The 25,051-nt window shown below is 41.2% G+C and overlaps 1 protein-coding gene across 1 annotated transcript in view; it reads left to right on the top strand.

Annotated features, from left to right (window-relative positions):
- Positions 1–25,051, top strand: part of TTC13 (tetratricopeptide repeat domain 13) — a 119,605-nt gene that overhangs the window by 17,088 nt on the left and 77,466 nt on the right. Inside the window, exons 2-3 of the mRNA XM_073672661.1 lie at positions 21,551–21,645; positions 23,795–23,870. Of these exons, the coding sequence (XP_073528762.1) occupies positions 21,551–21,645; positions 23,795–23,870 (171 nt within the window). The remainder of the gene's footprint in view (positions 1–21,550; positions 21,646–23,794; positions 23,871–25,051) is intronic.

Here is a 25,051-nt window from a genome sequence, read left to right as displayed (position 1 = left end):
TTCACATTAAATTAGTATTTTTTCCTTCTAAATTTGAGGGTGTGCCTTTGGTGCGTTTGCGCAGCGTTTTTTACACGTGGAATTGGGCCAAAAACGCTAGGGAATCCTTCTGCCAGCTAATTCAATGTCAATCCTGAAGTGCTGTGCACATGATCAGGAAAATTTCTTGCCAGAATTTGCATTGCATTTAAATCTGCAGCGTGTCAATTCTTTCTGCGTTTTTGCTGCTTTTTTCACCTATTGAGTCAGTCAAAAAACGCAAATATATAAATATTTGTGGATTTGCTGCAGATTTTTGCTGCGGATTTGACTGACTCAATTGAAGTCAATGGGTCAAAAAGGCACAAAGAATTGACCGCAGGTGACAGGCGTCGGCTGATGAGGGACTACTCTTCCCATCAGTCTACGGATGCTGCCGTTGACAGCGAGCGCAGGTGCTGCTGATGGGAGTTGTCATCAGCCGTTGACTCAGTGACTGCTCTAGAACTGACCCAGATCTTAGTGCGACGCTCTGGATTATGTCATCATCTCGGACAGGTGAGGGATATGGTTGTTTTTTTACAGGTGACAATGGCTTCAAATGGAATGGGCGTTAGATGAATATTTTTGTTTATTATTTTCTGTTTTTTTACAGGGTACATTGGCATCAGGGAATTAGGTTAAGTTGTGTTTTTTTAAATGATTAAAATTGTGTGGACTTTTATTTCAAATAGAGGATTTTTTTCAGGCCGTGTATTTATTTCAAAACCTTTACTGTGGGGTTAGTAATGGGGGCTTCATGTCAGCTGCCAATGCAAGGCTGACATGAACTCCAACCCTATTACCCCACTTGCCACCGCACCAGGGCTAGTGGGAAGAGCAAGGCTAAGCCCCAGATTTGGCGCATCTTATGGATGCGCCACTTCTGGGGCCGCTGAGGGCTAATACAACCCCTGGCAAAAATTATGCAATCACCGGGCTCTGAGGATGTTCATTCAGTTGTTTAATGTTATTGTAAAAAAGCAGATCACAGACATGGCACAAAACTAAAGTCCTTTCAAATGGCAACTTTAGGGCTTTAAGAAACACGAAAAGAAATCCCGATTAAAAATGTGGTGCTCAGTAAGGGTAATTTTTTTTTCAGACCAAGCAGAGGGAAAAAATTATGGAATCACCCTGTAAATTTTCATTTCCAAAACTAACACCTGCATCAAATTAGATCTGCTCGTTAGTCTGCATCTAAAAAGGGGTGATCACACCTTGGAGAGCTGTTGCACCAAGTGAACTGACATGAATCATGGCTCCAACACGAGAGATGTGAATTGAAACAAAGAAGAGGATTATCAAACTCATAAAAGAAGGTAAATCATCATGCAATGTTGCAAAAGATGTTGGTTGTTCACAGTCAGCTGTGTCTAAAATCTGGACCAAATACAAACAACATGGGAAGGTTGTTAAAGGCAAACATACTGGTAGACCAAGGAAGACATCAAAGCATCAAGACTGGAAACTTAAAGCAATATGTCTCCAAAACAGGAAATGCACAACAAAACAAATGAGGAACGAATGGGAGGAAACTGGAGTCAATGTCTGTGACCTAACTGTAAGAAACTGCCTAAAGGAAATGGGATTTACATACAGAAAAGCTAAACATAAGCTATCATTAACACCTAAACAGAAAAAAACAAGGTTACAATGGGCTAAAGAAAAGCAATTGTGGACTGTGGATAACTGGATGAAAGTCATATTCAGTGATGAATCGCGAATCTGCATTGGGCAAGGTGATGATGCTGGAACTTTTGTTTGGTGCCGTTCCAATGAGATTTATAAAGATGACTGCATGAAGAGAACATGCAAATTTCCACAGTCATTGATGATATGGGGCTGCATGTCAGGTAAAGGCACATTGATATTTTGGACTTTTTTCTTATCCCATCAATTGAAACGATGTTTGGGAATGATGACATCATTTTTCTAGATGATAATGCATCCCGCCTTAGAGCAAAAACTGTGAAAACATTCCTTCAAAGAAGAAACATAAGATCAATGTCATGGCCTGCAAATAGTCCGGATCTCAATCCAATTGAAAATGGTCCATGACAAGGCTCCAAACTGCAAAGCTGATCGGGCAACAGCAATCAGAGAAAGTTGGAGCCAGATTGATGAGTACTGTTTGTCACTCGTTAAGTCCATGCCTCAGAGACTGCAAGCTGTTATTAAAGCCAGAGGTGGTGCAACAAAATACTAGTGATGTATTGGAGAGTTCTTTTGTGTGTTTGTTTTTCATGACTCCATAATTTTTTCCCTCTGCTTGGTCTGAAAAAAATTACCCTTACTGAGTACCACATTTTTAATCTTGATTTCTTTTAGTGTTTCTTAAAGCCCTAAAGTTGCCATTTGAAATGACTTTAGTTTTGTGCCATGTCTGTGATCTGCTTTTTTTTTTAACAACATTAAACAACTGAATAAACATCCTCTGAGCCCGTGATTCCATAATTTTTGCCGGGGGTTGTATTATTAGCTTCGGAGGGGCTAGTATCCATGGCACTTCTTATTTGAATGGGATTAGGGTAATGGGATTAGGTGTCGCTTACAACAAGCCCTAGGTTTAGTAATGAAGAAGCGCCAGCCAGACACCCTCATTAATAAACCTGTAAGTAAAGAGTTAATTAAACACACACAAAAAATAAAACACTATTTGAAATAAAAACAGAAACATTCTTTAATTTTAAATTAACCAATCTACTCACCCCAGGTCCGACTGTAATCCAAGGGTTAAAGCGATGTCCCATTTTTCTTTTCACATATTTTTATTTGGCTCCAAAAACCATTCATTGCTGTACAAAAACGCATGTGTATTTGGTGCCAAGAGATACAGAAACCTTGCAGAAATTTCTGCAGTCAAATACTCAACGTGCGCACATAGCCTTATGGTCCGGTGCATCTTATAGTCCAAAGAATACAGTACAGACCAAAAGTTTGGACACACCTTCTCATTTAAAGATTTTTCTGTATTTTCATGACTATGAAAATTGTACATTCACACTGAAGGCATCAAAACTATGAATTAACACATGTGGAATTATATACTTAACAAAAAAGTGTGAAACAACTGAAAAGATGTCTTCTATTCTAGGTTCTTCAAAGTAGCCACCTTTTGCTTTGATGACTGCTTTGCACACTCTTGGCATTCTTTTGATAAGCCACGGTCACATAATGCCATTACCTTCTCCTGTCTGCGGCTGCCGCTCAGTACTATACTGCAGACTGGAGACAGAAATGACGCTATGTAAGCACAGCTGCAGAGTGCGCTGTTAATCAAGATATGAAAGTGATGGGTATGCACATTGAGGGGGCATAGCAAATAAACTGTTTTCTGTGGCAACTAAGCCCCTAAAAATCTTACCTGTAGCATAGATTTTAGTGGTTAAAGGGGTTGGAGAGGTGAGTGATTAGGTATTATTTTTTTCCATCTTGCGTTCGTACCTATGAGTTGTAGATAAGTTGAGTGTTTGTTACTGGAGGACTGCCTGTATGTATAGTGGTGAGAAAGGGTTTGCCCCTGCCTGATTTCTTATACTTTTGCATGTTTGTTCAGATCACAAAACAAAGATAAGAAAAGTACACACAAAATGCAGTTTTTAAATGAAGATCTTTATTATTAAGGGAAAAAGAAATCCAAACCTACAGAGCCCTGTGTGAAAAAGGGATTACCCCTGTAGGGATTGTACTCACTTGGGTGCGATAGGAGGCAACCAGGAGGCATGTTCCTTTAAATGTCCATAAAGGTATATTTGCTTCATAAACCGGTCAAAATCAAAATGCAAACAAAGAAAACAGTCCTTTGAGCAAAGTCTCTGGTTAGCCAGCCTTCTTCCTCCAGACACGCAGACCATGTGCCAGACAACAGCATCCATTTTATAGGCTGTTAACCGCACCCAGAGGTGAGGTATGTGGGTAGCTGGACCCGCCCAACTTGCCAAGCTACCCATAACCCGATCCCAGGTGCACCAAACTATCCTCTTAGTGCTTATGTGCACTTGAGAAACACTTCGGCTAACATCACATAGGACATCCATCTCTGTGATATATACCTCCCATCAACTATGCGACTATTAGCCTCCTTACACCCATTAAACCTAATAACTGGTTGGGCTACCCTTAGCAGCATCAACTGCAGTCAAGCATTTCCGATAACTGGCAGTGAGTCTTTTACAATGCTCTGGAGGAGTTTTGGCCCACTGATCTATGCAAAATTGTTGTAATTCTGCTACATTGGAGGGTTTCCGAGCATGAACCGCCTTTTTAAGGTCGTGACACAGCATCTCAATTGGATTAAGGTCAGGACTTTGACTGGGCCACTCCAAAGTCTTAATTTTGTTTTCTCTAATCCCCTCCACGACGGCACCACAGGAGGTTGCCTCCCCATCCTAATTAAGGACAAGAAACAAGAGGTTTAAATAGCCCTCTCCCTCCCTCTATCCTCAGTGTTTTTCATGTCCCTAGGGATGAATCCATTCTACCTGGAGTGCTGGGGCCGGCAAGCAGTCACTCCTTCCACATACCTTACTAAGCCGGGCAGCCTGGGATCATTTGTCCTGTGCCTTCCTTCTCTTTGCTGCTCCCGCTCCGGAGAGCGGGACCACATCATCCTCCTGCGCCTCTCGGCAATGCTGGATGGTGAGGGGCTGAGGGCCTCTCATAGCTCCCCAGCCCATTGTGTCATCATCTCCCCTTACCCGCTGTTTACGGCGTGCTAGAGCACGCATAGGAAGTAATGCGTACTGCTTAGCTGAGGGTGCACAACCTCACTTCCGGATTGCGTTCCACAGTGGAATGCACCGTGTTTTGTTGGGAAATTTTAATTTGGACCGTGAAAAGGCGCCCAATTGCACAGGACCTTACATTTACAAGAGGAGAGATCTCATCCCATTGGATGAGGAGCGCACTGAGTCACAGTATCTGGGGATAAAAGAAACTCTAACTGAAGACAACATGAGGTAGGACTAAGGTTCTAATGATGGAGTGTGTGTCTTCCCTTCCTAAGTACTGCATCTGCGAACCCTGACCCAGTGAGTATATCTTGTAAGGGTAGGTCCTCTTTGGTGCAGGGTCTGTCCTAGCAGCCCCCTTTTTTCTTTTAGGGAGACAAGGATCCTGCGCCAAAGTCTAGAGGGAAAACTACAAGTCGCAAATGTGCCATTTGTAACAAAAAGCTTCCATCTGTCCACAAAAAGTCTCTATGCCAGCCTTGTATGGAGAAAATCGTTAGAGAAGAACAACCCTCTTTGATGGAAGAAGTTAGAGGAATGGTGCGTCAGGAGATCCAGTCGTCCTTGGCGACCTTCTCCCAATCCTTTGTTGGGGGCCCAATGAGGTAAAAAAAGAGAAAATACGACCCTGAGGATAGTTCAGACTCAGATGTAGAAATATCTGTCCCCGAGAAATTGTTGCAAGAAGTTTAACCTGAATTGTTGGGCTATGTGCCCATGATGCAGAAATGGTCCGGATTTTTCCTGAGCGTTTCTGCATCTCCCTGGCAGAAAAAAGCGCATGCGGATTGTACATGCGTTTTTCCTGCCGGGGACATGCGGATGTGAAGCGTTCTTCACATGCATTTCCGCATGCGGGTTGACAAGTGCTTTCCAAGCGATTTTAGCATCACTTGGAAAGTGCTTGTCAACTTGGTCACACTATATAAATCCATGCAAACGGCATGGATTTATATAGTGTGACCGTAAAAGAATGGTTAAAAATAAATATATACTTACCTTCCGATGGCCCCCGGAGTCTTGCTTCGCTCCGTTCTCCCTTGTCTGCAGCTCGCGGTACACTGCACTGAAGGATCTGCCGTCACATGACTATGACGTCAGCGCAGGTCCTTCTGTCCACCGCGATCTGCCGGAATGAGAGGACGAGTGCACCGCAGGCCATCAGAAGGTAAATATAACTAACATTTATTTTTTATTTTATTCTTTTTTTACATGTTCTATGGTACCCGGGTCCGGAGGAGAGTCTCCTCTCCTCCACACCCGGGTACCATCCGCACATTGAAACGCATGGAATGCGCATCTACATGTGCAGTGATGCGTAATCCATGCGTTTCGATGCAAGTTAATGGCGGCGAAAACGCAGCGCTTGCGCAAAATAATTGGTAGTGCTGCATTTTTTTCCGCAATGATAATCCGCAACGGAAATTTCCGTAGCATGTGCACAGCACATGCGGATTATCATTGGGGACCATGGCAGGCCTTCTACCATGCATTTCTGCAGCTCTTTTGCCGCTGCGGAAACGCTTAAAAAACGCATCGTGGGCACACAGCCTTAGTGCTGAGCAGGATGATAAAAAGTTTTACTTTTCAACTGAAGACATGGAGAAACTGCTACTGGCTGTCAGGAATACAGTGGGTGTAGAAGAGGAGAAAACAACCTGAACTGTCCAGGACGAGCTGTTTTAGAGGTTTAAGATCAAGAAGGAAGATGGTGTTTCCCACGCATGATAATGTACAGAATCCAATTGTAGATGAGTGGGAGTTCTTGAATATTCCATGAGATCTGAAAGGGTGTTTCCCATTGGATGAGGGCATAGCAAAATGCTGGACGGAAATTCCTAAAGTGAATATCCAGGTGGCTAAAGTGGCCAAGAAGACTATTTTTACCCTCTTGAAGACTCCTCCCAACTTAAGGATCCGCTAGACTGCAAAATGGATAGCCTGCTAAAGAAGCCTTGTGAGACATCAGTGGCTGCATTGAGAACAAATGTCGCATCCACCTGCATCACGAAAGCCATGTTCCATTGGTTACAACAGATGGAAAATCAGATCAGTGGGGGTAACCCTAGAGAAGATCTGCTGGCCTCATTGCCTCTTCTACAGAAGGCTACAGGATTCCTACGGGACGCCTCCACAGAGTCCATTCGGATAGCAGCAAGGGCTTCGGTCCTCTCAAATACCACGAGAAGAGCTCTTTGGTTGAAGATGTGAAGCGGGGATATTATATCCAAGTCAAAGTTGTGTCTTATGCCCTTCAGAGGAGAATGTGTTTGTCCAGAGCTGGGCCATTCTATTAGAGAAAGAAGCGGATAAAAAGTCTCTTTCTGAACCAAAAACCTTCAAAAGAAGACCATTTTGTTCTCCACAAACTCAAAACCCTCAGTATAGAGGAAAAGGTAAAACAGGACGTTGGAGCTACCCCAAAGGGGGAAGGAGAAAAAATATTTTTCAAAGCAAACGTACTAAGAGACAATAACGCTAAACAAGTGGGGGGCAGAATTTCGGGGTTCCTCTCCCAGAGGCAGAAAATAACATCAGATGAAAAAATTCTGGACTCGGTCATGAAGGGAACAAAACTTGAGTTCTCCTCTTTTCCCCCCACAAAGGCTGGAAGTAACATCCCTTCCATCGGTGAAGTTACAAAAGGTCTCCGGTATCAGAGCTCCAGGATCTGCTAACAAATCTCCCCTGCTCCAGAAGCGGAACAGAGCTTGGGCCATTATTCCCTGTTGTTTCTCGTAAAAAAAACAAAAGGTACCTACCGAGTGATTATAAATCTGGATCAGCAAATAATGTACAGAAGATTCAAAATAGAGTCTGTGAAATCCACAGTCCCATTAATCGGCAAAGACTTTGTCATGGCCACTATTGATCCTCGAGATGCATATTACCACATACCCATTCATCCAGATTATCAGAGATATCTAAGATTTGCTGTCACCCTAAATCAAAAAGTATGACACTTTCAGTTCAGGGTTTTTCCTTTCGGGATTTCCTCAGCTCCACCAACTTTCTCAAAAATCATAGCATAGTTGGAAGCGTTCATCAGGAAGAAAAAAATTGGCATCATCCCTTACCTGGACGATTTCCTCATCATGGCTCCCTCTGTTCCCTGTCTAAAACATTACTTCCAGTCAGCTATCCACATTCTAACCTCCTTAGGTTGGATCACAAATCAGGAGAATTCAAATCTGACCCCTTCCACCAAAAAGGTCTTCTTGGGGCTCCTCCTGATTTCTCATGACCAGATATCCTCACTTCCAGTAACCAAACAGCTACATGTAAGATCCAAGATTCGTATCCTAAAGAACCAAAAGAGGGTGTCCATAAGATTCGCAATGTCGGTCCTGGGGTATATGACAGCATGTATTCAGACAGTTCCCTGGGCCCAAGCTCATACAATTTCATTCTTTCTCGCTGGGACAGAGTTCCAGGTTCACTCAGCAGAAGAACCCGCTTACCCCACCATGTAAAAATATCACTCGACTGGTGATTCAACCAGGAAAATCTGGCAATGGGAATATCCTGATTTCGACATCCTCTCTCTTCAGTGACAACAGATGCCAGCAAAAGAGATTGGGGAGCGGTTTCATCTCAGGCCGTCTTCCAAAGAGTCTGGCCAAAAGACATGGACGGCGAGTCCTCAAAATTCAAGGAATTAAGAGCTGTAGAAGAAGCCCTCGGAGCAGCAAGATCTGTACTACAGGGAACCTATGTCACAATTTATTCAGACAATATGACCACAGTAGCTCATCTACGTCATCAAGGGAGCACAAAATACGGAAACCTGCGAGAAGTCTCGGCAGAATTTTCTGTTGGGCAAACTTCCTAAGCAGAACAGATATAAATCCGAAGGAATGGAGTCTCAATACAAAAGTGTTCCAGTCAATAACCAAGAAATGGGGTCATCCAGACATAGACCTACAGTATTTGTGAGTCAATAGAACGCAAAAGTGGATCTTTATTTCTCCATAGATCTGTTAGAGACTCCATTAAAGGTTTTCCCACCCGTAGAAGTTCAGGTTGACCTAATGCATTCCCTCCGATTCCCTTGCTACCAAGGGCATTGCAGCAGATCAGAACAGAAAGAGTCACAACGATTCTGATCGCTCCTCTATGGCCAAAGAGGAGCTGATTTGGGACATTCAACATTCTGAAATCAGAAGAGCCTCTTATCCTTCCTCCTAACCACGACCTGCTACATCAAGGTCCAATATATCATCCAGCCCCCCAGAGCTTATGCTTGGCAGCCTGTCTTCTGAGGCCTCAATCCTGAGAGCCAGAGGTCTTTCAGATGGTGTCGTCAATACTCTGCAAAAAAGCAGAAAGCAGGTCACAAATACCATCTATTTTAAGATATGGAAGACCTTCACTGCGTGGTGTGGATCTACTCCCATTGATCAGTTTCCTCCTGATATTGCCAGGATAGTTGACTTTTTACTGGACGGCCTATCAAAAAGGTTAAGACCTAGTACCCTGAAAGTCCAGGTGTCAGCCTTGAGTTCTTTCTTTGACCAGAATTTGGCAAACCACCGATGGATAAAGAGGTTTCTGACAGCAGCCTCTAGGACATGTCCAAGAAAATCAAACTTAATTCCATTCTGGGACCTAAATATAGTGCTCAAAGGTCTGACTATCCTGCCTTTTGAGCCTATGGCCCAAATCCAGATGGACAAGTTATCCTGGAAAGTGGCTCTCCTGGTGGCCGTTACTACAGCAAAGAGAGTGGGTAAGATCCAAGCCCTATTCATTAGGGAACCCTATCTGAAGATCCTGGATGACAGGGTAGTTCTACGCCTAGATCCTTCCTTTCTGCCAAAAGTAACAACTGACTTCCATATGTCTCAAGAAATAATCCTTCCTTCTTTTTGTTAGAACCCAACAAACATAAGAGAAATAGAATTCCACTCTTTAGATGTTTGGACAACCATCCTAGACTAACTGAAACAAACTAAACTTTGGAGGAAAGATCAGAACCTTTGTCCAATAATGCAGACCGAATAAAGGGAGAAAAGCCTCTGAAAGTTCACTGGCAAATTGGATCAAGAGAGCGATAATAGGTCCTGATTTTTTATATGACTCTATCTCCTGAATTACTGAAAGCTCATTACACCAGAGCTGTGTCTGTCTTCTGGGCCAAAAGGGCTAGTGCATCCATCGAGCAGATCTGCAGATCTTCTACCTGGTCCTCAGTCCATACCTTCACTAAACACTATAGATTAGATCTATTGTCTATAAAAGATTGTAGACTTTGGCAGGAAAGTCCTCCAGGCTATTGTCCCTCCGTAGGATTATTCTTTGGTATTTCTCCTGTGGTGCTGTCATAGAGGGGATTAGAGAAAATAGAATTTCTCTTACTGGTAATTCGGTCTCTAAGTTTATACAATTATTTGATTCCTTGGTGTTAATTAATAGTTAAAGCATTCATACTGTGTGGTCCTTGGAAAAACACTGATGATAGAGGGAGGGGGAGGGCTATTTAAACCTCTTGTGTCTCCTGTCCCTAATTAAGATGGGGAGGCAACTTCCTGTGGTGCTGTCATGGAGGGTCTTTTAGAAACCGAATTACCGGTAAGTGTAATTCTATTTTTCTTAAGCCATTCAGAGGTGGACTTACTGGTGTTTTTTGGATTGTCCTGCTGCATAACCTAAGTGCGCTTCAGCTTGAGGTCACGAACAGATGGCTGGACATTCTCCTTCAGGTTTTTTAGGTAGACAGTAAAATTCATGGTTCCATTTACCACAGCAAGTCTTCCAGGTCCTGAAGCAGCAAAAGAGCCCCAGACAATCACACTACCACCACCATATTTTACTGTTGGTATTATGTTCCTTTTCTGAAATGCTGTTACTTCTATGCCAGACGTAATGGGACATACGTCTTCCCAAAAAATTGATTTTTGTCTCGTCAGTCCAGAGTATTCTCCCAAAAGCCTTGGTGATCATAAAGATGTTTTCTGGCAAAACTTTGATGAGCCTTTATGTTCTTTTTGCTCAACAGTGATTTTCGTCTTGAAACTATGCCATGCATGCCATTTTTGTCCAGTTTCTTTCTTATGGTGGAGTCATGAACACTGACCTTAACTGAGGCAAGTGAGGCCTGAAGTTGTTTGAATGTTGTTGTGGGGTCTTTTGTGACCTCTTGGACGAGTTGTCGCTGCGCTCTTGGGGTAATTTTGGTCGGCCTGCCACTCCTGAGAAGGTTTACCACTGTTCCATGTTTTCGCTATTTGTGGATAATGGCTCTTACTGTGGTTTGCTGTAGTCCCAAAGCTTTAGAAGTGGCTTCATAACCTTTCCAGACTGATGGATCTCAATTACTTTTTCTCATTTGTTTCTGAATTTCTTTGGATCTTAGCATGATGTTTAGCTTTGGAGGATCTTTTGGTCTACTTCACTTTGTAAGGCAGGTCCTATTCATAACTGATTTCTTGATTTGAGAACAAGTGTGGCAGTAATCAGGCCTGTATGTGGCTAGGGAAATTGAACCCCGCTTCTCAAAGATGTGATAAACCACAGTTAATTTATGTTTTAAGGACGGAGGCAATCACTTTTTCACACAGGGCCCTGTACGTTTGGATTCTTTTTCTCTTCATAATAAAGTCCTTCATTTAAAAATTGCATTTTGTGTTTACTTGTGTTATCTTTTGTTTTAATATTTAAATTTGTTTTGTGATCCGAAACATTTAAGTGTGATAAACATGCAAAAGAATAAGAAATCAGAAAGGGGGCAAACACTTTTTTTCACACCAGCTGTGTGTGTATATGTATATATATATATATATATATATATATATATATATATATATATATATATATATATATATATATATATATAATGAAAAAGTTTGGGGACCCCTTTTAATCTTTAAGCTTAATGTTTTATAAAAATTGGTGTTTTTGCAACAGCTATTTCAGTTTGATATATGTAATAACTGTTGGACACAGTAATGTTTCTGCCTTGAAATGAGGTTTATTGTACTAACAGAAAATGTGCAATCTGCATTCAAACAAAATTTGACAGGTGCAGAAGTATGGGCACCCTTATCATTTTCTTGTTTTAAATACTCCTACCTACTTTTTACTGACTTACTAAAGCACTTTTTTTGGTTTTGTAACCTCACTGGGCTTTGAACTTCATAGCCAGGTGCATGCAATCATGAGAAAAGCTACTTAAAGTGGCCACTTGCAAGTTGTTCTCCTGTTTGAATCTCCTCTGAAGAGTGGCATCATGGGCTCCTCAAAACAACTGTCAAATGATCTGAAAACAAAGATTATTCAACATAGTTGTTCAGGGGAAGGATACAAAAAGCTGTCTCAGAGATTTAACCTGTCAGTTTCCACTGTGAGGAACATAGTAAGGAAATGGAAGAACACAGGGACAGTTCTTGTTAAGGCCAGAAGTGGCAGGCCAAGAAAAACATCAGAAAGGCAGAGAAGAAGAATGGTGAGATCAGTCAAGGACAATCCTCAGACCACCTCCAGAGAGCTGCAGCATCAACTTGCTGCAGATGGTGTCACTGTGCATCGGTCAACTATACAATGCACTTTGCACAAGGAGAAGCTGTATGGGAGAGTGATGCGAAAGAAGCCGTTTCTGCAAGCACGCCACAAACAGAGTCGGCTGAGGTATGCAAAAGCACATTTGGAGAAGCCAATTTCTTTTTGGAAGAAGGTCCTGTGGACTGATGAAACCAAGATTGAGTTGTTTGGTCATACAAAAAGGCTTTATGCATGGCGACAAAAAAACACAGCATTCCAAGAAAAACACTTGCTGCCCACAGTAAAATTTGGTGGAGGTTCCATCATGCTTTGGGGCTGTGTTGCCAATGCTGGCATCGGGAATCTTGTTAAAGTTGAGGGACGCATGGATTCCACTCAGTATCAGCAGATTCTTGACCATAATGTTCAAGAATCAATGATAAAGTTGAAGTTACGCAGGGGATGGATCTTTCAGCAAGACAATGATCCAAAACACCGCTCCAAATCTACTCAGGCATTCATGCAGAGGAACAATTACAATGTTCTGGAATGGCCATCCCAGTCCCCAGACCGGAATATCATTGAACATCTGTGGGATCATTTGAAGAGGCTGTCCATGCTCGGCGACCATCAAACTTAACTGAACTGGAATTGTTTTGTAAAGAGGAATGGTCAAAAATACCTTCATCCAGGATCCAGGAACTCATTAAAAGCTACAGGAAGCGACTAGAGTCTGTTATTTTTGCAAAAGGAGGATCTACTAAATATTAATACAAAAAAGAGAGGGGTCGCTCACTGGTCTATTTGGGTGCTCTGAAGAAAAGAGTAATCTCAATTGCAAAAAGATCTTCTGCACTCCATACATGAATATATAAGAAATATTGTATCTAGACTAATGTCACTTTGAAAAATGAAGGTTTTTTTGCGCATAATTTGGCCAAATTACTAAATATTAATGTCACTTTTCTGGTGAGGTGCCCATACTTATGCACCTGTCAAATTTTGTTTGAATGCAGATCGCACATTTTCTGTTAGTACAATAAACCTCATTTCAAGGCAGAAACATTACTGTGTCCAACAGTTATTACATATATCAAACTGAAATAGCTGTTGCAAAAACATCAATTTTTATAAAACATTAAGCTTAAGATTAATAGGGGTGCCCAAACTTTTTCATATAACTGTGCGTGTATATGTGTGTATATATATATATATATATATATATATATATATATATATATATATATATATATATATATATATATATATATATATATATATATATATATATATATATATATATATATATATATATATATATATATATATATATATATATATAATATAATGGCCATGCATATAGTACTTTGAGAGAATTTTTCTGGTAAATTATATATAGTTATTTTCATTATCAAACTTGCCAACTATCCTGCAAGGACAGGGTGAGAAACCTCCTTTGCTAAAGTTGACAAAAAGCCTTAGGAAGGCATTTTCCAGGACAATGTGCCCACGATGCAGAAATGCACTGGATTTTTTCCTGACCGTTTCTGCATCTCCTTGGCAGAAAAAAAACGCATGCGGATTTTACATGTGTTTTTCTGCCAGGGACAAGCGTATGTCCCGCGTTTTTCACATGCGATTTCCCATGCGGGTTGTCAAGCGCTTTTCCAAGCGATTTTTAGCATCACTTGGAAAAGTGCTTGACAACTTGGTCACACTATATAAATCCATGCAACTGGCATGGATTTATATAGTGTGACCAAGTTAAAAGTTAAAAAGAATGGTAAAAAAATAAACGTTATACTCTCCTTCTGATGGCCCCCGGTCTCCTAGTCCTGTGCATCCGTTGTGTTGGGTGGCTCGCGGTGGTCTAAAAGCACCTTCCATGACGTCATTTAGTCATGTGACAGGTCACGCGACCGCCGACGTCCGCGGTCGCGTGACCTGTCACATGACTAAATGACATAGAGCAGAAAAACTTGGCACTCTTTGAAAATAAGTTCTTTTTATTTGCATTAAACGTTTTCGGTCCTGATACAGAACTTCATCAGAACTGAAAGGGGAAAGGGATAAATGGGTATAAACAAAAAGGCAGTGAGATTGCTGCATAGATTCATACAAATCATACACATAGGAATGCATCTTTATAATGATTCTTCTAAGTACCGATGTCCTTGTTAACTTAATAAAAAACTTCCTCCAGTAAGTTAACTAGGAAATACGGCAGTGAGGGGGGCACACTATACTGTGATCTCTTTACCAAGGAGACGGATCCCAACAGTCTCCTACATTTTTCTAGTTTCCACCCCAGTGCCACAAAAAGATCCATTCCTAGATCTCAATTCCAAAGGGTAGAAAGGATTGTCACCGAGGTGTTGTGTAAATCAGCTGGCATCTTCCTGGTATAATGCAGGTTCAGCTCAGAATCCCGCTGTATTCATGTGCTCCTAACCAGTACACCCTGGCCGGAAGACTGACAATGGATTTGTATGTAGCCAATTAGTGGTCATTTAATAGCCACAGTAGACCTGTTTAAATGCACCCTAAGGCCTCATTGAGATGTTCGTTTTTCCCGTACAAGTGTTATCCATTTCTTTCATGGTTAGCAGTCGTACCTTTGATAATGAATAGAGTAATTCACATATCCGAGATTTTTTTGTGGACCAAGTGGTTTATGCAAAATCGCGGAGACATGTCTGTTTTTCAACCGAGTTTCAGATCAAAATCTTCAATACAAGTGTATGGGTCCATGAGAAAATTTGGATAGCACTCGGATGTCGTTTTCATGGACTGTTAGATAGGAGAAAGTGGAGAAACTTTCTTTTTTTTTCCTATGTATGCGAACAACTGATTCCACCAGTACCAAACTCTACTGAAACTCTGACCAAAATCTCTGATGAAATTTCATCAATTTTTTTTCTACGTGAAAAAAAACCCTGACCTGTAAATGAGGCCTAACTCGTGGACCATTAGCATTCTCTGAGACCTTTCAATCAGTCCATATTCATTTTTTCCAGAAATATGACAGTTACACATTTTTTTTTTTTTATATTATTACTTTGTGTAACTATTTATTACCCTATGACTAGAGTCTCACCACCACCACCACCACCCAAACACAATAGATGGCTGTCAGACCACAGAACTGACAGGGAATGTAGAAAAGATGTGGAGGCAGTGATTTCTTTGCTTTCTGAGTGCAGCAGTTGAGATGAGTTTGTCATCTGACTCCTGTGCTATTCACACGCAGTGACAGAGATGACAGAGCAGTGTAATGACGTGAGCTCTGCCATCTCGGTTGCTGCCTCTGCTTAGCACAGCAGTCAGATGACACTCGCCTCGGCTGCTGTGCTATACACTGATAGCACTGACGGAGAAGGGAAAGAAGCTGCTGCCTGTTCTCTGGCCCCAACAAGAAAAGGAGCAACAGAGAGAGCAGAAGCTGGGCAGCTATGTGCAGAGAAGTGGTAAATCGAAGACACGTGGGAGTAAAGACCGGGAGATACAGGGGAAAAGAGGTCTGGAGCATCTCCCAGCACAACATCGGGGCCTACTGAAAAGAATGAAGAAAAGAGCTAAATAAAAAGAATGAACTTAACTTAATGGTCCAAAAATATGGGTAGATATTTATTTATTTATCTCCCTTATATAGCACCATTAATTCCACAGCGCTTTACAGACATTATTGGGCACTGTCCCCATTGGACCTCACAATCTAGATTCCCTATCAGAATGTCTTTGGAGTGTGGGAGGAAACCCACTCAAACACAGGGAGAACATACAAACTCCTTGTAGATGATGTCCTTGGTGGGATTTGAACCCAGGACCCCAGCGCTGCAATGCTACAATACTAACCGCTGAGCCACCGTGCTGCCCATATAATACTTGGGCGTTTTAGACATGTATTTATGTAGATAACAGGGGAATGAACACACATCCCTTATAAACAGGTGTATATTATATTCCCTGTGCTTGTTAGATGGGAAATGAACATAAAATGTGTAGATTACAAGTGAATGAATACCTATCCCATATAAACACATCTATATTCCATATTCCAAAGGCTGCGATCAAGATGTCAGAGCTTACTTCATTACACTGCTGTCACTGCCTCTGCATTGTGCAATACTTAGAGGACAAACTACTGTCAACTGCGCTCTGCACTGCCAGCAGTGATTGGTACTACAAGGAAGTTGCTGCCTGCTTCACTGACTCGCCTCCCTGTGCACAAAGAAAAAGCGGAGTAGGAGGCGTAACACTGTTCCTCATATCTGCTGTGGCAGGTGAGAAGCTCCTGCCCTGGTGCTGTGCTGGGAGCCTTTTTTATACAGGCACCTCAGACGCTCCAGCACCAGACGCTCCAGCATAAGCTTTCAGTAAGCTGTACGAGGTCCAAGGATCTTCATACATAGCTGAGGCGTCCATTGCAAAGAGAGAGGAAACTGTGCATGCTCGGTCAGTAGAGGGGGTTAGATGGACGGACAAAGGGGCCAGTAGTACTAACACTAGGGGGCGCCATATTAAACATCGAAGGTGCTTTTCTTTTAAATGGGACATTATTTTTAATACATTTAAATTACAAAAATATTTATTTACAAGATTCCTGCAGCATTTACAATATTTTGTACTGTGGCACAACCCCTTTAATTCCCTTACATGCTTGTATAAGTGGGTTAGTTAGTATTGAATAAATAAAACTATAAAAAATAACTTTTACATTATTTGCTAATGTCAAATACTGATACATTTGTTTTTGTGATATTCATGTAACTATACGGGTATGTGCACACTATCCGTACTGTAAGCGCTTTGGACGCAGCATACTTTACGCTGCGTCCAAAGCGCTACGCGCAGGTGAATCCACGTGTGTTCATTGAACCATGCAGATTAACCGCAATCAATACATTGTATTGATCTAATTTCTCTTGCGGAGACTAGCGACTCCGCAAGAGAAATTGACATGGTGCGGTCTGGAAAGACGAGCCACATATCCGTGTCCGCAGGTGATCCGCAGGTGTGGGAGACGCATAGTGGGCATGGGATTTCTTGAAATCCCATCCACTTTGCTTGTAATGGAGAACGCTGCGATTTGCACTTGCGCTGCATCCAATCCGCAGCGTTTACCGATTGTGTGCACATACCCGAACTGTGTTAGTAAATGAGTACTTACTCATCTGCACTCCAAAATAATGCCTATAAAATTGAGAAAAAAAAAAGATTGATGAAAAGGGAAAAAAAAATGATTCTCTAATCCCTGTAACCAAAATCTGCCTCCTTGAATGGTTAATATTTTTTTTCTTCCATTTAAAGGTAATCTAGCCAGCATTATTAATGTATAGACATAGTTAATTTTTGAGCCCTATTTGGCAAGTATCTTGGCACATTCTGTATACTATCTCTGTCCTCATGTTTAATAACTGAGCGATAATTTGAGGATTACATTCCCCATTTTCATAATCCATCTTGTGATTTTAAAAATGCTTTGCCCCTTCCCTGCCACCAAATTTCCTTAAATAGAAATAACCTGCCGTAGGGCCGACGCCAGCACTTTATACTGTATATTTCTCCTGTAATCTATCGCGGCACAGTCATAACTAGGCCTGCCGGTGATATATGTGGTCTCTTAGGTTTATTACAAATATTACTGGCTAGGATGATGGGTTTGTTATGGTCGCAGTCCATTTCTCTGGACTCTGTTTAGATAGAAATAAGCTATCTCCTCATAATGGGGGATCTGATGCAATCTGTCTTTGCAGGAAGCATTAGATACAGTTATGGTTTTCTGCTGTACCAGGACAGAAGCATCACGTCAGACAGCTGTATTGACGCCTATATGTAAAGAGGCCTATGGGTTAGTATAAGTGGGGCACTAGTTACTAAATTAATTTATACGCATCAATGTACAATTTCTGAATTTGTCTTAGTACAGCGAGACAAAAACACTGAAGTGTTGAAAAAGGGACCCAAGTCTTGAAATAGCGAGCTTCCTGGCCTTTGTGGTTGGCTTGTGATTTCCTTGAAGTGCTGGCTTGTTACGCTAAGTGATTGAAATTGTCATACTATTGTCTGGGAACCCCTATGGTTTTTGCCCTTTTAGGCTACGTGCACATGTTGAGTATTTGTTCCACTCCTGATTTTGGCTTACAAATACTGAGGTAAAATACTGACCAATCAGAGGAAAAGTATAATAGAAACACGTCACCACTTCTGTATTTATCACCCGCTCCTGGTTTTGACTTCCAAATACTGAGGTAAAAAAAAATCACCAAATACTCAATGTGTGCACGGCCTTAAGGTATAGGAACGTCATAAAATAGAGCCTTCCTTTTGGGCCCTATGGCCGATGCAAAGGAGATGTAGTATTATATGCCAGTCCTGCAAATAAATGGCTGTTCAGTCTTGGACATGGGTCCACTCTTGGGCTGTGTACCCACGATGCGTTTTTTAAGTGTTTCCGCAGCGGCAAAAATGCTGCAGAAATTCTTAAACGCATGGTAGAAGGTCTGCCATGTTCCCCAATGACAATCCGCATGTGCTGTGCACATGCTGCGGAAAAAAAAAACGCAGCACTACCAATTATTTTGCGGAAGCGCTGCGTTTTCGCCACCATTGACTTGCATTGGAACGCATAGATTCCACATCACTGCATCTGTAGATGCGGAATCCATGCGTTTCAATGTGCGGATAGTACCCGGGTGTGGCGGACAGGAGACTCTACTCCGGACCCGCGTACCATAGAACCTGTGAAAAAAAAGAATAAAATAAAAAATAAATGTTATATATACCTTCTGACGGCCCTCGCTGCGCTTGTCCTCCCATGCCGGCAGCTCGCGATGGACTGAAGGACCTGCACTGACGTCATAGTCATGTGACGGCAGGTCCTTCAGTGTATCGTGATCTGCCGGCAGCCAGGACGGAGCGAAGCAAGACTCCGGGGGCCATCGGAAGGTTAGTATAGATTTATTTTTAGACTTGTACGGGTGCGTGTGAGCCGAGTCTCACTGCCTGTCACAGAATGCTGCGATTGTTTTCTCATGCCAAATCGGCATAAGAAGAAAATCGCAGATCTAAGCTACCCCATAGTATAACTGTCCCGATGATATTGTCTGACAACACAGGACCAGGGGCTCCTTCCCTAACCCTAACACTAGGGGCACCCTATCTATCCCTGTTCTCCAGGTTACTTCAGATGGCGAAGATGCTGGGGCCAAGTACCTTGCTGTTCTCCTGAATCAGCCCTTATCTGTCACCTCCCCCACCAAGGGAAGTGGGGAAAAATAGTGTATGTATATACAGAAACCAGACAAACAAGGAAGGACATACAAAGACAAATGAAAATACCAAACACCCAAAATATGCACTCACAGACAACAGCGGGAAACACTGAAGGGATTAGGAAGTTAAACCAAAAATAGAAGAGGATGAGACTATGCACACAACCAAAACTCCAAGCAACAGTCACAGAAAAACTCTCCTCCTCCCCCTCCACCTTCCCCTCCTCCCACCGATCAGAACTCCTACCAAAAATATGGTTGTGTGAATGAGCCATTCATATGCCCAGAGAATGATCAGTAATTGACCATTCAGTGTTGTTTGGCTGCCATCATTTTCAGCAGCACAGATTGCTGTCGAGAATAATCCTTTATGCAAACCAAAACTTAATTTCACCCAATAAATGAGCGTTTTGCTTGTTCGTCAACTGTTCTGCAGCCTGTGTAGACTGTACCATTTTTGGGAAATAATCTCTTTTTCTATGAATGCTCGTTTACCATAAATGCTCAGTATTTGTAAGCCAAAACCAGGAGTGAGTGACAAATGTAGACGTGGTGCAAGTGTTTCTATTATACTTTTCCCCTGATTGTTCCACTCCTGATTTTGGCTACATATACTGATGTAAAATACTGACCAAATACTGAATGTGTAATTGTGGCCTAAATGTACTTTAGGAAGTCTGTAAGAGATGAGAGGTTTAATTTATAACCTCTTCTAGTGGTTTGTGCAGTGTATAACCCATTAAATGAACTGGTAACTAGATTATTACATACAAAAAGAGCTAAATATTATTCAGCACTGGTGTAGTGGCAAGTATATTGTGCGGGTCAAGCACACATTTATGGCTAATTACTAATAGGCGGAAGGAAATCATTCTTCAGGCTGATCTGCAAATTTGATTATATGAGCCAAAGAACATTGAATTTACATGTGATCCATGGCCTTGTGAAACTAATCGTAAAAGAAATAATTTCATTTTATGTCCTCTGTTTTCCGGGCTTGCTTCTGGTTCTAAGTAAGAGAAGCTTAAGATCCACAGTCTTCTATGACTGATCTCTGTCTTAAGCAGTTTGTCTTTTTAACCTCCACTGCATTGTCATACATAAATACTACTGCACTATTCCATAAAGAAGCATCCAGTAAATACAGAGCTATATACTTTTTTTTTTTCTTATCTTTTTTTAACATAGTAGGACAATTTCCCAATTTATATGTCTGACGTAGTGAATGAACCCCAATGTGTTGGAACTCGGTACTTCCACATTAAGGTTCATTCACACTGCGTGTTACAGCTTCATACCACCACCAAGCTGTATGAAATGATTAACATGGCAGTGGACCTTACTGTACCCCTAATAAATCAGAGGTTTGCACAGTGTGACCCCATATTAAGGGTGTTTTATGACATCTGACATTTATCACTCCCCCATAAATATGCCCACTAACAGGCGTTTTCCACTTTTAGAAAAGTGGGCCACCAATGATTCCTGTAATGTAAATTAACAAAGTCAGATATTACTTACTGTTTCTTGCTCCAGTAATGACTCCCTATCGCTGCATTGGTATTTTGTGTTTTGGCTGCAGCGGTGATGTCACGTCACCAGGCACATCACGGCTTATTGATTGGCTGCAGCGGTGATGTGAGCTGTTGACATGACGGCACCACTGCAGACACAGAGACTGGATTATCAGTGGGGACCCTGCGCTGGAGTGGGGGAGGGTGAGTACTGTCTGTCTTTGTTATTTTACTTTACGGGAATCATTTGGTGTTCTCTAAAAGTGGAAACCCCTGTAACTTGGCCTTGCATGTTCATGTGTTTTCAGTGGGGACAAGTTGTAGGCTGCTGCCTTTTCTTTTGTATTTTCTTATTGTATCCCAACCTCCTGGCTACTTGTTGTTTCTTGAGCCTTCTTTATGTTAAATATGGTTATTTAATGGTTTACAAGAGATAGCGGGATGCTTTATACAGTATATGCATGTGCATTTTCACCATTACTGAGTTCTGTCTTTAACTTCCACTACATTTCTTTATATCATTTATTTGCAGATTCAGCATTTTTTACCTTTCGTGAAATGGACTGTGAGCCAAGAGGATCCCCAGCTTGTGAATCCATTATTTCACGAAACACTGAGAAAATCCTGGTATTGTATGCTGCTCATAAAAGGGGCTTAAAGGACATAGAAAGTAGAAGAGTTTTACAGATAGTTTGAGTTGTATTCCATAGATTTTTGTAATTCTTTTACATAGCTTTTCTAAATTCTTGTGGTTACCCCCTTTAAAATGGGATATCATCTTACTGAATTGTCAGGAAGTCAATCCTTGTCCACAAACCCTGTGGTTATATGAGAATTATAGGGTGAAGAGAGAGGGTTTTCTGCTTATTACCCCTCCCCACTCCTTAAACTATGAAAGAACATCTCTTAGTCTGTCTTATACTGCATACAGCCACTTGCATAATATCTACAATTTGCAGTTAGGTCAAGAAATATTTGGACAGTGACACAAGTATTGGCATATTGACAATAAAACATATTTAAGATACAGTTATATAATCAATATGGGCCTTAAAGTGGAGACTTTCCACGTTAATTTGAGGACCTCCACATCCTAATTGGAGTAAGGGTTTAGAAATTACAGTTCTTTGATATGTAGCTGCCTCTTTTTAAAGGGAGCAAAAATATTTGGACAATTATCTCAAAAGCCCTTTAATGGGTTGCATGGGCTTTTCCCTGATTCCAGGTTTAGCATTTGCATTTGTAAGCTGTTGCTGTGAACCCACAACATGCAGTTAAAGGAGCTGTCAATGGAAGAGAAACAGACCACCATTAGGCTGAAAAAAAGAAGAAATCTATCAGAGAGACCAGAAATGTTAGGAGTGCCCAAATCAATATCTTGGTACATTCTGCAAAAAAAAGAGGAAAAAAAAAAAAGAACTCTGTAGTTAGCTTGGGAACCGAAAAAGACCTGGACGTCCACGGAAGACAACAATGGTGTATGATCGCAGAATTCTTTCCATGGAGAAGAAAAAACCTCTTCATAACATACCACCCACCTGAAGAATACTCTCCAGGAAGTAGGTATTTCAGTGTCTACGTCTACCATAAAGTGAAGACTTCATGAGAGCAAATAGAGAGGGTTCACCGGAAGGTGCAAACCATTAATCAGACTTAAATATAGAAAGGTCAGATTAGACTTTGCCAAAAAAACCATCTAACAAATCCAGCCCAGTTCTGGAAAAGCATTCTTTGGACAGATCGAATGAAGATTAACCTGTAGCAGAATAATGGGAAGAAGAAAGTATGGAGAAGGCTTGGAATGTCTCATGATCCAAAGCACACCATGTCCTCTGTAAAACATGGTGGAGGCAGTGTGGTGGCTTGGGCATGCATGACTTTCAATGGCACTGGATCACTAGTGTTTATTGATGATCTGGCTGAGGACAAAAGCAGCCGGATGAATTCTGAAGTGTACAGGGCTATACTTTCTGCTCAGATTCACCCAAATGCAGCAAGGATGATTGGAGGGAGCTTCACAGCACAGATGGTAAATGACCCAAAACATACTGCGATAGCAACCCAGGAGTTTAAGATAAAGAGGTGGAATAGTCTGCAATGGCCTAGTAAATCACCAGATCTCAACCCCATCGAGCAGCATTTCACATGCTTAACACAAAACTTAAGGCAGAAAGACCCACAAACAAGAAACCTCTGAAGTCAGCTGCAGTAAAGACAGCAAAGCATTGCAAAGGAACAAACCCAGCGTTTGGTGACGTCCATGTCTTCCAGACTTCAAGCAGTCATTGCCTGCAAAGGATTCTCTACAAAGTATTAAAAATGAACATATTATTTATGGTAAAGTTAATTTGTCTAATTACTTTTGAGCCCCTGCCATGAGGAGGCTTTGTAGAAAAATGGTTGCAATTCCTAAATATTTCACAGGATATTTTTGTTCATCCCCTTTAATTAAACCTTGATGTCTACACTTCAGTAGTGGCATGCAGAGTCCAAATCACGAGGATTCAGCCACAGTCCAAATATTTCTGGACCTAACTGTATAAATGATCTTGCACTATGTGTCAGTAAAATGATTAAAATGAATCCCCTTCCTGATCTATATATTTATGAATAGATAAAAAACTATCATGTAAAGGCCGGCAGTCTCTATCAGCCTGTGTACATGGCCTTGCATTTTGTTTCTTGGATAATAACAATTACATTTTTGAGGGCTTTGTCATGCTGAATTTTTTAAGTTGGTCATGTGTAATACTACTACGGCTGCTTTTCCTTTCAGAGCCAAGCTAAGACACTGGCCGAGCAGAAGAGGTTGCCATTTGTAACAGAGGATGATGATACAAATGAAGAGCTTGGTAAGAGACCAATATAAATACCACCTACAAATGCTGGCATCAAGCCGGTGGGCCAGTGTGAATGGCCGTAGACAAAACTGCAGTTGTCAGTAATAATCAGTTCCAAAACCTACAAGTATGACAGCATATATGTTAAAATGATAGCTTTATTAAGTCCAAATATAAAATGTACAGAATAAAGAATAGTGGGCGATATTGATAGGTAATGCCAAAGAAATTCCAGGATGTGACCAATGTTGCATGGATACAATGAAACTGACAATCAAGTAATATAACAATACATGAAGTATGTGTTAGACAAAGGCTGTGGCATATAGCTATAATACATAACTGTAGTGAATAAGCGGTCTCTATGTTGTAGAATTATCTTACTTGTGCCTCATATGCATTAATTTGTGCTACCTGGCATTAAAGGGGTATTGCCATCTCCAAGATCCTATCAAATATGTAGTCGGTATAATAATAATAATAATAGTAATAATATTAGCCACTACATTTCTAGTTGGAAGTATTTTTAGTTCTTCTGATTCGCTATGTCATTTATCTCATGTGCAGGGCATTGCAGCAGCTTGGGTATCCATGGCTACGACCACTAGCAATTAACTGTCACTAGGCGTGGTCGTAACCATGGATACTTACTACTTCAATGCCCTGCACATGAGGTAAGCAACATAGCTAATCAGAAGGACTATACTACATTTCTAATTGGAGATATTTGCTAGTATTAATAATAATAATAATAATAATAATAATAATAATATTATTACTACACCTACTACATAATGGGATAGGATCTTGGAGATATGTTGTTTCATTTACAGTTTATTCTTGTTTGCTATTCATTACCTCTCACTACCTCCTATTTACTTATTCACTCCAGCTATGTACTCTAGCTATTTGCCATAGCTTTTGTCTGACATATACTTTACATATTGTTATACCACTTGTCAAGTTTCCTTGTCTCCATGCATCATCCTGTATCTTCTTTCACATTGCTTTTAGACTATATCACCCACTATTCTTTATTCTGCACATTTTATATTTTGACTTGATAAAGCTATCCATTTAAAGAATATAAATACTTGAATTAATAATTTAAAAAAAAAAGCGGTTCTGCTAAACGCTTCTGCCCCTTAGTTTCAGTGCCAACTAAGACCAAGCACATGACCGACTGCTGGAAA

This window comes from Phyllobates terribilis, unplaced genomic scaffold (assembly GCF_046119375.1).
Source record: "Phyllobates terribilis strain yellow unplaced genomic scaffold, ASM4611937v1 Scaffold_3__8_contigs__length_932513732, whole genome shotgun sequence".
Lineage (NCBI taxonomy): Eukaryota > Metazoa > Chordata > Amphibia > Anura > Dendrobatidae > Phyllobates > Phyllobates terribilis.
This window is presented reverse-complemented; position numbering and strand designations above follow the sequence as displayed.